This window comes from Lytechinus pictus, chromosome 9, assembly GCF_037042905.1.
Source record: "Lytechinus pictus isolate F3 Inbred chromosome 9, Lp3.0, whole genome shotgun sequence".
Taxonomy (NCBI): domain Eukaryota; kingdom Metazoa; phylum Echinodermata; class Echinoidea; order Temnopleuroida; family Toxopneustidae; genus Lytechinus; species Lytechinus pictus.
In genome coordinates, this window is record NC_087253.1 from 23,750,045 (window position 1) to 23,764,557 (window position 14,513).

Genomic DNA, 14,513 nt, shown 5'->3' on the forward strand with positions numbered 1-14,513 from the left:
TGAATGATTTAGTTCCAAATTATTTAAAACCTTTAGTATGTAAACGGCCCGTGAAATACAGGACACGGTATTCTTTACGATGCCCCCTTCAGCTTCCCAAAGCTAGAATTGAACATAAAAGAAAATCTTTCGCATATGTCGGACCCAAATTATTTAATGCACTTCCTTCAAATTTACAAGTTTGTACCTCCTTGTTAGTTTTTAAAAAATTATGCAAAGCCTTTCATACGAATTGATAAAGAGCGAAATGATATTCCTTTGATTTACAATGCTATGTATGTTTAAATTGTCACTTCCCACTCTATATTTTGGTGTTAATTGTTTCTGATGTTAGATATTTTGTATTTTGTATTTTTGATGTTGTTTGTTGTTGTTGTTCATAGTTATCTTGACATGTATTTTAAACTGCAGGGCGCCTTTGTAAAGCAGTTTTAAGAACTGAACAGGCCTACCCTGCAGTATAAAATAAATAAAACAAAATAAATAAATAAATAAATAAATAAATAATAATAAGATTAATTATAATAATAATGATGATAATAATAATTATATCAATATCGCAGTTCTTGTATAGCGCATATCACATTATGCCATACCGTCCCTATGCGCTTCCAAAGGACTTGGATATTCATTTGAAGTATACTTGCAATATAAAAGCTACTTTCTATAACAATGATACTATTTTCTACCAAAATGCTTATGTAGCGCATATCACTGCCAAATGCGTCCCTATGCGCTCGATTGGATATTATTACCCTGGCTTTAGCCCCACAACCTTTTACAGCGAGGTGGTTTTTCAAGGAATAAATTCCTGCCAGGTACATTTACCTCACCTTGGTAGAGTGCAGCACAATAATTTCTTGCCGAAGGAAATTAGGTCATGGCTGGGATTCGAACCAAGGACCTTCAGTTTTAAAGTCAGAAGTATAATCTCCTGGCCCACAAAGCACTACATTATATTTCCATTAAAAGATAAATCTGCAAATTTTACCAAGCATTTCTTATCACAGAACTGATAACACCAATAGGTACAGCAAGGTTATCGTTATCAGTAAAAAAAACCACGAAATCGAACCAGACTAATCAAAGCTATCACGTTATTTCGAATGGTATGCTATCGGTCGGTTTGACGTTGTGTTCATTTATGTGACTTTAGCATTATTGTCAAATAGACCATGTGCATATGACGGCGGAACAACATAGCGCCCTCCCTCAGAGGATATTTGGATACACGTAAACGGAGTTGTCAGAGATATGCCAGCTGCTTATCACCAACACATGCGAATCAATGGCTTCAGCTTCTAAGATGGCGGCGTGATGACGTCATTGTATAAGGTTTATTGGGGGAAACATACCGGTTGATTATATTAAGTCAAAGGTCTATCATTCGTTTTCGTACCGGCGACGTAGAACAAATTCAAGGACCCGGTAAATGTATCGAAAATGCCCGCCAATAAGCCAGTTCGGAATTCCTTTTTGCGCATGATCAAAAGATTCTACGCATGATCAGAGGAAGGTCATTTTGTACTAAAAGTGACATGGTGGTTTAAAATCTAATGAGATAAGCACCAACTTTGATGTCTTGATTATTCATATATTCTTTTAAATTGCGGTTTTCATTTACATCCACAAAAACAACAATGCGTCCACGAACGACTGGTATTTCACAGTTTGCCAAGTATTTGTGCAACATGCTACGATATGCATTCAGAGTAGTAATGCAACAAATACCTTCATAAAGTGTTCATTGGTGTGCTATTCTAGTAACCTTGTCTATTCAATTTCTTCACCCTGCTATTGTAAGGCAAGCTTACGTAATATCTTGCTTTGAAATCTGCCTATCATAATGAAAGAAATAAAAGGTCATTTGACCAAAATTGTCCCTGAAGTAACTACGAACTGGTCTATTACAATGAACAGCTGGGATGTCTTTGACGAAAGTTTGTGAACCGGAACAGCAGTTTTCTCCAAAGTTTCGGAGCTGGCAAAAAATTGCAAATAATCATGTCCAGGACAAAAGTCCTCTTTTGATTCACCAATTTTAGACGAGGTTGATTTTTTTTTATGAAGGGCGTTTTCAATACATTAACTGTGTTTTTGAATTCGTTCTTTATCGCGGCGCAAAAACTACCTATTAGAGCAAGATTCTCATTTGCATATTACCTCAAGAACGACATAGCAATACTCCGACGTCCCGGGGTTCGCCTCAACCACCTTCCCAAAGTCAATTTCCTGGATGGGCGACTCGAAGCACAGTCTACGCAGTTGATCCTCGGGCCACGATTTGAAGAATGATAGTTCACTGAGAGAAGTATATTTGAAGAGTTTAGTTGCATAAGGGCTTAGGTCAACTCCAAGAAAATCATTTTTTTTTAATTCTCCTATATTGCATATTCTTATGCGAAACTAAATTTTCAAGATTCCCTACCATGACAACATAAAATTGGGTATAAAATAAATCTACCTTTATTCATATTTTTTAAAATATTCTTTTCCAAAAAAAATTCGGTGTGGACCTAATCCCTTTTGCAACTAAACTGAAATGGACCTAACCCCTTTTGAAAAAAGTGATTTTTCTTTGCCATTTATGTTCACTTTTAAATAGGAATTTCAACTTTTCTTTGGTATCATCTTATAGAGCTACTAAAAATCTATACGTTGAGACCAAAAAAATCAAATTTGATGAAAAATGGACCTAACCCCTTTTGCAAGTGAGCTCTTCATTTCATGAATGAGATAAAATGACATATAGAGAATTAAAAAAAGGAATGAAAAGATGAAAAATCAAGTAAATATGTTTTTTAAAATAGAAAAATAAACGCAAAAATCAACAAGGTACTTGTACAAAAAGGGTAATGATGTGGTAAATTTGTAATTTTGTGAAATAACATGAGAGTAGCTGCTTATGAAATATTGCGACCTGTTTAATATATATATGTTCGGTGAAGTGCACATTCTAATTATTATTACGAAATAAATCTAAGTGAAAAAAAAACCACTGCAAATGTTCAAGTTCTCCATTTATAAGTGGTCTGCATTTTAGTTACGTAGATGTCTAGACTCAAGATGATCTGATGGTGATGCTACATTTCTTCACTTGAATATAATTCTGATAATATACATAGATGTATTATAGAGTCACACAGAAGAGACCACTCTCTTTATAGTTTTACTTCTTCTTTCTCTCTTTATTGACATATCTAGGTTATTCAGAAGATGGGTTCCACGGGGCAACTCCGCTTGCTTCGTTGATGTCCTTTCTCAAAATGAACAGAAAACCCTCAATAATTAGGAAGCACATTCACTGAGCATCATCCAACAAAATGCTGTATAATAAATCTCATAGCGATACTTACTTTGCAACTTGTATCTTCTCAGCTAGTTCGTTATCAAAAATATCTGGACAAACTTCCAAAAATGTTTCCTTCTCGATCTCGAATATTTCGGTGTTTTCTCGACAGATGACAGAGGCCGTACGTTCGCCGTTACTTAGCAAAGCTAATTCCTATGAAATAGAAAACGTCAACCAAATTATTGATAAGAAACTTTTATCATTGATAAAATAATTAACGAATTACAAAGTCAAAGTTGTGTGAATCCAACCAGAAACGGTAAAGCTATAATCATAAAATTTGCTTACCGTCGATATTTAGGCTACTTTTTGAATAATAATGTTGGCGAATTAAATGAGAACATTGGATAAGGGAGTTAACACACTTTCGATCTGATGGCGAGATGGGGATGGGGGAGGGGGGGGGGGTGGATGGGTGTGCTGCCCCAATAGAAACCCCTAAAATCCATCTGGATCAACTGGACTGGGAGAAATCGGCGGTATATTGTGCGGGAATGGGGGGGGGGGGGACGGGATGATAAGGAAAAAGAAAACATGTTGAATGATCAACAATAAGGAAGAGCTTAAGAAAACAGTGAATATGTATATGATGGGAAAATGGGGATTTGCGTTACGATCATTTGAAAAAAATGCTGACTTTTGCCCCTCCCCTCAAAAATAAAGAAGATATTTTAGTAGGGGTTTTAAACATGCGTGGAAATGTTGACATTATAACACTTTCTTATGGGATTTCCTTGTTCATAATATAGTCTCTTAATTTTCGTAATAAAAAAAAATAGTTTGGCGAGCAGCACGTACTCCGGAAGCGCATACATTCGTAATTCCGAAGCTTCGTTATTCCGAAGGTTCGGATATTCCGAAGGTTCGTTATTCCGAAGGTTCGTATTTCCGAAGGTTCGTAATTCCGAAGGTTCGTTAGTCCGAAAACGAAATGAGGTTCGTTATTCCGAAGGTTCGTTAATCCGAAAAAGAAATGAGGTTCGTAATTCCGAAGGTTCGTTAGTCCGAAAACTAAATGATTAACTAACCTTATTTCGTTTTCGGACTAACGAACCTTCGGAACAACGAACCTTATTTCGTTTTCGGATTATCGAACCTCCGGAATAACGAACCTTCGGCATAACGCCACAAATGTTCGGATTAACGAACCCTTTTACGTTTTCGGATTAACGAACATCGAGGTATAGGCAATTTCCGTGTTTCGGAATTACGAACCTTCGGAATAAAGAACCTTCGGAATTACGAACCTTCGGAATTACGAAGTGTAACCCTCCGGAAGATAACATACCCCGAATGAAGACCCTCTTCTGAGTGTGTTGACATTACTGGTAGTCATAATACCGGATGATTCGTCAAGGATATCAAGCTGAACAAAAACAGATCCGGAAAAGATGAAATAAAAGTTGAATCCCACGTGACCCTGCCGAACAATGACACGACCCTTTCCACATCTGAAATGTAAGAAATAGATAAGACATTTGAAGTGTATACGGCATAGTTGGATATTGGACCAATTCGTTTTTTTAGTAATAAACCGTGTTAACATTAAAAAAATCAACATAATTTTATAACCATGAACCTGCCAAACGAGACTCAAATCTAGACACAGTTGGATCATAATTTAGCAGTTGAGAGCCCCACGTACCTTACCAACGGAAGAAAAAAAAACATTGCTAAATTTGTATTTAAGCAGCAAAAATGAGAAAACACGACTATTCTGTGAAGAAAACAAGAAATTAATTCCGTATCATATAAATGCATCACATGCAGGTAATGTGTGTGTGTGTGCCAAATTTATATCACTACCAGACTAACATGCGATCCATTACCAAAATCTTTACACTCTTAAAATAGTCTGGCAAAAAATGCCCAACTTTTAACCAACCCTGGGCAACATACTGTCCCCACAACTATTGGTTAAAATCTGTCCAAATTGGGTAAAAAAATAATAATTGGGTAATAACACAAACACCCAAACATTTCATCGGCACTTTTAAATTATAATTTGATGACAAATTTTCTATTCATTTTCATTTCAATTATAAATTTAGGACATGTAGGAACGTCAAGTTAATTTTATGTTTTTTTTCCCTACAATCCTACTCGAGTTGATGAGGTAACCGAAATTAACGGAAATAAATAATTTTCCAATTACCTACAAATCTCCCTTGGTTACTTTTACCTGTTTTCCTTTATCTTTACCGGAGACTAAGATGGAATGATATTTATGAAAAATCCGTAGAGTTATCAATTTTAGTAATATTTTGTACTCTAATCATGCTCATACTCAGTTAACAGAATGATAAAGAAGTGCACATCTTCCTATTGATATTCATGGCCAAAGCAGTTTTGAGTGATGTTTGACTTAAGAGTGGATCAAAACAAATTTTATTTGATCAATGAAGTATTTTAAATTTTGATGTTATTTAGCTTGCTGTTCTCTATTTATTCGCATGATTATAAAACGGAATGATAGCTTGATATTGTTCACCATTTGGTTAGATTGCCAGTTAAATCATTGATAGCTTATTTATCGCATGGGCCCTTTTATTTCTCAGATAATTTTTTTATGCTATTATATGAAATTAGTTCTATTCCATTTTTTTCCTCCGAGACCCCCTCCCCCCCCCAAAAAATGGATTTACAACTAATTTAGTGCGTTATATATGCATTACTGCAACTTATTTTGTGGCATCATCAATTTAGTGTGTTAGATATGCATTATTGCAACTTATGTTGTGGCATCATCAGCCCACCTTATAAATATTTATGACGATGTTTTCACGAAATATTGCTAAAGTTTGAAATTTAATAACTTCATTATTTATTATGAGATTTTGATGAAATTTTAAGTATTTTGTTTTGTGAATTGTATTCTATTTATTAAGATTATATAAAGATTCTGAGTCAGCGCTAAGTCATCATCGGAGTAAGTCTATGGGCTTACATTTTCTAACGTAATCAAAAGAAGAAAAAGTCAGTGAAAATGTGTTTTATTATATTCAAAAATGACATTTACACTTACTAAAACGAATATATATATTTCTGTGAGTAAAACAGTATGTAAGATGCGATGAGAAAGTTGAAACTTTTATCTTCAGCTCGGCGTCATTATTATTTTGTTGAAGCAATTCTTAACAATAACGACATATCCATATCCGTCAGAGTGTTTTCAATTAAGAAACAGCTTGTTATTCAACTTTGCATTGACCATTTGATGCTACGAGCTGTCTCGGATTCATGCAGTTTTAGTCAAAAGGTCACGAAACGACTTGGATTGATCCTGCCGATTTGCGTATGGACTGGTGCAGAGTAGAAGGATGTTATCCCTTCGGAATAGCAAGTAACACATTTATTTGATGTTTATTTGTAAATTTATATTTTGTAGAATACAGGGTGTAACCACCTGAAATGATTTATAGATAAAATAAAAGGTGATCTTGTTGATTATGCCTACCTGGTGTGATATGAATTTTATCTCATTAACTTTTATATCTTACGTTCGATCTATATAGCCGTCATAATCAATCAGGATTTTAGAAATTATTCATTTATTATTTATTTATTCATGCTTTATTTATAACAAATGATAAAATAAGGTGGAGGGTAGTTCGATTCAGTTATAAAACTGCTTTACAACGAAGCCCTCCCCCTTTACAAACATAGAAATACAAGTAGGCCTACCTTATTTTCTTACATTTGCTAAAATGAAATAGGATGTAAGCATTTTGCTGGGGGAAAATCCGTGCGATCAATTGTCCGTGACAGAGCAATCTGTTGTATTTTGATTACCAGAATAAATTAAGGAGAAACAAATGATTATGGTGGCTTTTGGAGAATTGTTGTATTCAGGGCAGTAACCATCGAGGATAAAGCCAAGGGCAAGGCCTGGTAACCCAAGGCACGGCCAATACCAAGGCTTAAAAAAAGTTCATTGTAAAAATAATAGAAAAAAATAATGAAAATATTGCTGAAGGTTTGAGGAAAATCCATAAAAGAACTTAACAGTTATCAGAATTTTAATCATTTGATTTGTGACGTCATATGCCAGCAGCTTCCTGTGTATCTTAGTAAAAACAAAATTAAATTAATTTTTTTTTATCTTTGTTTTTTTTTCTCTCTTGTCATTAATTTTGATACATCTTGTTAATATTTCATTTTGTAATTGTTGAAACGCATCAGTATTGATTTCCAGTATCTTTGAAGTTTAATGTATAATTTGTATAATTATATGAGATATGGATTTATTGTATAATTTATAATCGTATTTCAAATAATATGAAAAACTTGTTTATGGAATGTGTATTTTGATTTGAGAGAATACAATAAAAACATCCTTAAAACAAAACAATGAGGTTTATAGGACAATCAAAACATGCCAAAAAGCTAATAATTCTACACCCGCTCCATTTCCGATTTCTATTATCATTATTATCATTATTATTACTATGACTATTTTGAATAGCTTATTATTAAATAAAACAAAACATTAAATGACATACTCGTTGTATCTTGCTGCCCGGCATATTTCCATACGCATCCGTCGGGTAAACTTCTCGAAACTGCGCATGTTCCGCATCACTCCGTAAAGTCGTATAATCTCTTCCGGCGTTCGCTCCCAGGGTTCCTTTGCTGCGATTTGTTTCGCCCAACGAGGTACGTGGAGTTCCTGATGAATGAATAAATAAATAAATAATAAATAAATAAATAAGTTATTAGGTAAGCAGATAATTGATAAATAAATAAATGAATAAATAAATAGATAAATACATGAATACATAATTAGATAGATAAATGAATAAATAAATAACTATTTAAATAAATAAATCAATAAGTAAATGAATAAAAATAAATAAGCAAAATAAAATAAAATAAAAAAAACCCCTACAAAATGTTGTAAATTTTGAAATTATGTCATATCTGAGTCGTGCTGGCCTTATTTTTTCAAACTTTAACCTACATTTTTCACCTTTTACTTTCTCTTATCATTATTTCTTCATACAAATCATTATATTATAGATTGTGGTTGTATAGATTGTTTTGACTAAAGTAGTAGGTGCCTTTTTTCATTTATTAAATTGCCTTAAGACATATACGATCTTTTGTCACAGTACATTTTCATGCTTTTACTTCAGTTGTAGTGAAAGATGAATAATAACAACCACAAAATTGCATTCTTTTGTTGTATATTCGGTTGAATACTAAATAAAACAATCTTTCTTATGTCTTTCCCAAGTACAATTGATATGAAATACGATAATTCCCATAATCTTAGAGAACGCATTAGTTGGAAAGAGGACTGTAAAATTCAAATTGCTTTATTGTCTACTAATGACGAATCAGAAAAACAAGTGATTCATCAAGCATCGTTGTTATGTGCATTGATCTCCAATAAAATTAAAAGCAATGTTAATTTGTGCGCCTCCAGATTTGAATAGTCCGGATCGTCACTTCATTACTTTTGCCATTTTGCCTTGTGGCTATTGCCGCTATTCGAAGTAATACTTTCAGATTTCCATTCAAGTTAGGATAATTATTTCTCGATAACTTTGGGGTTATTTTTCTTTAAGAAACTCGCGCATCTGATTGGTTGGTTTCGATTGTAACTCTTCCTGCCACGCCCCCGAAGTGACATTAGTCTGAACTTTAATCAGTTCCTACTACGGGGCCTTTAAAGTTCCATCGATATAACGGCTTGACGAGATATTTTATTTTACCATGTTGACTAATTATGTCGACACGGTGAGATACGTTATCTTGTCAAGTCGACATAAAAACAATTATGTTGACATGCCGATATACGTTATTTTGCCAAGTTGACTTGCATCAATTCGATGATATTTTAAAGGCCCCTTATCTTAGTAAACATGGTAATCATTTGGTAGTTATCACACCAGATTTTAACAATTACGGACGCTGCGTTTTTTTAATTCGAATTTCCCAGGCCTTCATTAATGTCTTTGATGGGGTCGAATTATAGTACTGTTTTGAAGCAATAAGGTATTTATGTTTTTTATTGTTTATTCTTAAGTAATTATGCTGTAATTCATGAGTTGGTAAGTCACCCCTTTGGCATGAGCTGCTGGCCAATAATGTGCATGCATATACCAATAAATGAATAAATGAATAAATAGATAAATAAATAAATAAATTAAAAAAAAGATAAATAAACAAATAAATAAATAAATAAATAGGTTTGTTCGTGTGATACTATATTACTAAATGTAGTAGGACTGTTATGACTTTGTTGAGGTAATGCAAATCATGGCATTAACCAAAATATAAATTTTACATAAAAACACCCTCATGTACAAGAAACCTACCATTTACCGAAAGTAATTTTCTTGATTATCTTTCAAACTACTGATAGGATTGGACTAGTGTGGTTTGAGTCCGTTTATTACAGACACAAGGGTTTGATAATTGAAGAGTTTGGTTGCAAAAGGGGTTAGATCTACTTTGGACCATTCATAGAAAAATCACGTTTTTTATTCACCCATATTGCAACATTCTTATGAGAAACTAAATTGTCATGATGTACTCTAAAAGTGCCGTGTGAACATAAAATTGGGTATAAAATAAATATTCCTGTCATCAAATTTTTTAATATTTTTTTCTTCGAAAAAAAACTACCAATGTGGATCCAACCCAATAGCAAGCAAACTGAAATGGATCCAATCCCTTTTGAATAAAAAAATGATTTTTCTTTGTCATTTTTGTTCACTTTTTAGTGTGAAATTCAACTTTCTTTGGAGCTACTTATACTAAAAGTCAATACATTGAGACAAAAAAAAAAATGATTAAAAATTGATCAATCCCTTTTGCAATTGAGTTCTTCAATGAAAAATTTACAACTCTAAGTACGTTGCTTAAATACTCTACATGACAAATACAAACGTACTGGCCAAGGTCGGTGACACTTGTCATTCACAAGCTCTATGTGTGAGTACTTGCAATGCAAAAACAAGCTTCAAAGGGTACTCAAAATGTCTCCGAATCAAGTAAAAGAAGTAAATGAAAACAAGTGGATGCCCACAGATAAAACCATGGAAAATATTCATGAGCTATAATAAACTAATGACAAGCAAATAATAATGAGGTATGAGTAAGATTTGAAGGGTCATGACTGCAGTTATTGGAAACAAAATAAAATAAAATAAAGGACTAAGTGGCATTCAGCATGTACGTACGCCGGCAAAGTGTTCCAGGAAATGATGGAGGGGGGGGGGGGGAGGGGGGGGGTCACTTATTCAATAAGTTTGGGTGGCAAAAAGTCATTAAATGTCGTGTAATATGAACCAATCAGGTGTTACACAAGGTATATATTCAAGGTCTTATAACCCAAGCTCCCTATTTGAATAAAAACACAAAAATGTGGATGCCCGACTAATCGTTGTAATTCTAGTGTTATTCTTTGCTTTATAATTCTTATAACCCCCGAGATATTTCGATGCAGTTGAAATCTGTCGATTTATTAGTTCATTAGCCCCACTCTATTCAAGGTGTTGAGTAATGCATATTACACAGACCCTCCCCTCCAAAACTAAAAGGATAAAACAAACAATGACACAAGAAAACCACATCGGAGAGGGGATGGGCGACAGGTGAGTGGCGCACGAGAGGCGGTCAATGATTTTCAAGATTCCAACTTACTGCATATTTCCGGGAATAGTGGTCTTTGTTGAAATTCTTTGGATCATCGGAACCGTCAGCTTTTGAGAAGTGCAGTGATGCCATGAGGCCCGAGTACGTACTCGCCTTGGATGCCTCAATCATATGCAGCATTACCGTCGTGATGCGACAGACTTTGATGATTGTGTCTTTGAAGAGCGCCTTCAACTATTGGAAATAACAGCGAATAAAACTATCGATGTATTTCTGCTTGCGAAAAGCCAAGGTGGTTCCATGACAATTGCTCCGATGGAAAAGTTTCACGATAATCATACCAAACATGAAACCTTACCTCCCAGACTCTAACCTTTATGCCGTCTGACATATTAAGACCGGAGCAAATGTCGTCGGAGCAAATATCGCCGGAGCATATGTCGTGTCACCGCCAAGGTTGCCGAATGGTCAGAACTTCCAAATGGGATCATTTATCTACATTGCTCTTGTGATATACAATCCATTTACCTGCAATCTTTGTGTGCCTTAGTCAGATTTATGCATAAGTGGTAATCAATGATATAGAAAGTAGGGCGGGAAGTTAAAAAAAACCAAATCAATAATACATTGAGGAGATTTTAAATTGAATGTAGTGAGACGATTGAACATACATTTTCATGAGCATATTTTTTTGTTGATATTTGTAAGAAATTTTGATGAGATCATTGTTCACTTGTGTTGATTAATGTCGAACCAACAACGTAGCTTGAAAAACAGTCGACAGTCTTCTCATAACGTACATACACAACAAGTATTAAAATGACAATTTCCTGTAGCATGTTGGCTATGAATACGAATTAGATAGATAAACCCTGGCATTTGAAATAAAATAAAGTTTGAAATAACATTTCACTTTAGTCTTATCCTTCTTTCTCGCTGACATGAACCGCCCCCACTATTTTTATGTCAACATGTAGGACGACAACATTTATCTTCCAAGGTAGCTATCTGCAACTTTTTTTCTTTTATTTGATTTGATAAATTAATACATAAATTATAGTTACCATAATACTACTATTTTTGTTTACCTGACAAGGATTTAACCAAGTCGCTTTAATCAAGATTGTTCAAACATTCCATCTGTAATTTATTATTTCTTTGTTAGAGTTTAATTTATCCCATCTCCCGACCTTACCCTTCTTTTCCTAGTCTCCGCATCTTCCTGAAGATCTAATCTAATCGGCATTCCTTGATCAACGGAGTAACTACGCTCCTTATTGTAAACCGGGAGATTTGAAGAGCGCCGCCTAGAGTCCAGTGTGTGTACATTTCTTGACTGCTCCTCTTCATCCATCGGAGCCATAAACCTTCGGAGAAAGCAAAAAAATAAACTGAAAGAATAATATATATATATTTTGGTGGATTTTTTTAGTGGATGGGGCTGTCATGTAACGGCTGAAAGTAAGAAATATCATCATCAATCAATCCTTTGTTCTATTGCTATACAAAGTCTATACAAAGTTAAAGGTATTGTTTAACTTTGTGAGCAGCCGATTTAAAAAATTCTCAAACCAAGATGAAACATGTGTACAAGTGCATGTATTAGAACTAATAAACCCTGAAAACAACCATTATTGAGAATGAAAAGCTTAAACTACAAGGCAAACCCTGATTTTGTAAATAGGCGTCTTATAGACGCCTAAATAGTACACATAAGTGTATAAGATGAAATTATGATGGTGTTTTCGGTCACTTTATATTTCAATTTTTGAAGCACTAAATAATTATTTTCGAACGCAATTTTTTCTGGGCTTCATTTTTGTAACATATCACAGACACAGGTGACAAGTGTGACCTTCTAGCTCAGATTTTTTAAAAGTCAAACCAATGTTAACCAATCACTTTAACCTTGAATGTATTCATACAGAGCATATAAGAGGGTGTGATACATAAATAGCAGAATACATCAACGTGTATATCACTGTATTAAAAATTAGCCTGTGTCATCTCAAGACCTGTATACTACAAGGGATTTCATACGCAATCTGCACACAATGCATTTCGATAATGGAATGTTGACTTTCAAACTGCCTACTCTGCTACACAATTGACAAATTACAACAATCAAGCCCCCCCCCCCCAAAAAAAAAAAAAAAAAAAAAAAAACACAAATATACAATGAAAATTTCCCTTTTTCCGATAAACCTGGTGGCCGTCGTAGACATCGAATACAAGTTTATACATTACTTTTTTTTATCGCTTTATATAGAAATATCGGGATAACAAGAACAATTTTCCATGAACCTAGGCCTGGGCACCGATACATTTTATTTGGGTAGGGGGGGGGCAAAATTGAAAAGAATGTCAAACAAATTCCAGCGCCTAATTACGTAGCATAATTTTGCACACGAAGCATGCGGAAAATATTACATTACATTACATATTTACGCCCTTTTAAATGGCATCATAGTGCTTTCCAATGCTTTAAAAATATATTTATTTGCATTGCATTTTATGACTTTTTTCAAGTTGTCAAAATTGTTAGAGGGGGGAGGGGGGCAAATTGATCTGTTTATCTTCACCCCGATTTTTTTCAACTTGGTGTCAAGGAAAATCTTCTATGCTGCTAGATGCATTATAAATGGGACAGAAGATAATTTTACATTTAGGGCAGACAGGTAGAGGAATTATCATTCCAACATTTTTTTTTAATAGATGGCGCTATTTGTATTATTCGTGCATTGACACTTAAAGTGCCATTTCAGTGAACATGAACGCCAATGTCAAGATAATTGTCAGTACTACGTCAATTGATAACATTGGACATTTAGATTGTGACAAAGGAAAATGATATATTTGTTATACCTTACAATGTAAGAATATAACATGCATAGTGGAAAAGCTTCATGAAAAAAATAATTATGTTCTATGGGGACCCTATATCCCTAGGCGAATATTGAAGAACCGTTAAGAAACTAGAGCTTTGACAAGCTTTGCTGATCCACTTCTTATTCCTTTGGGAAAATAAACTTATGCAATAAGAGAATATCAACCTTCTATAGTTGTTGCTTGTCAGATGTTCTGGGAGGAAATCGTCAACCGTGTTTACATTTGACAACGTAGACCTAAACCAAACTTTTAAGAACGTGCCCCGCCCCCTAAAAAAATGCAGGAGATTGCATCACTTACGTCATCGTGTTCATAGACAACGGTGATCGTTTGTCTCTGTCAACAGAGATGGCCTGACGTCGAGACCGTAGTCGAATCGGCGGTTGGTGTTCTTCAGGGTCGGACCGAACAAACTCTTGGGATGTGTTCTCCTTCCACGTTGTCCGCCTGAAACAGAAGGTATTAAACAATAGCAAAAATATGTCGAAAAATAATACGAAGTTTATTTAAAAGCAAATACTGCAATTTCACACGATTTCGTACAATCGTTATAATTATAAGAAGAATAGTAAGATAAATCACATGTATATTCATCCATTTAGTTATTCTACATTCCAGAATGTCTTAGTTAAGAATCGGTATTTAGGCATGAGGCAGAGTACTGACT

The 14,513-nt window shown here is 34.4% G+C and overlaps 1 protein-coding gene across 1 annotated transcript in view; it reads right to left on the bottom strand.

Moving 5' to 3' along the window:
* Window positions 1–14,513, bottom strand: part of LOC129268101 (uncharacterized) — a 34,526-nt gene that overhangs the window by 12,682 nt on the left and 7,331 nt on the right. Inside the window, exons 4-10 of the mRNA XM_054905686.2 lie at window positions 14,147–14,293; window positions 12,153–12,324; window positions 11,006–11,191; window positions 7,855–8,021; window positions 4,641–4,803; window positions 3,357–3,505; window positions 2,164–2,302 (exon numbers count right to left, since the gene is read on the bottom strand). Of these exons, the coding sequence (XP_054761661.2) occupies window positions 2,164–2,302; window positions 3,357–3,505; window positions 4,641–4,803; window positions 7,855–8,021; window positions 11,006–11,191; window positions 12,153–12,324; window positions 14,147–14,293 (1,123 nt within the window). The remainder of the gene's footprint in view (window positions 1–2,163; window positions 2,303–3,356; window positions 3,506–4,640; window positions 4,804–7,854; window positions 8,022–11,005; window positions 11,192–12,152; window positions 12,325–14,146; window positions 14,294–14,513) is intronic.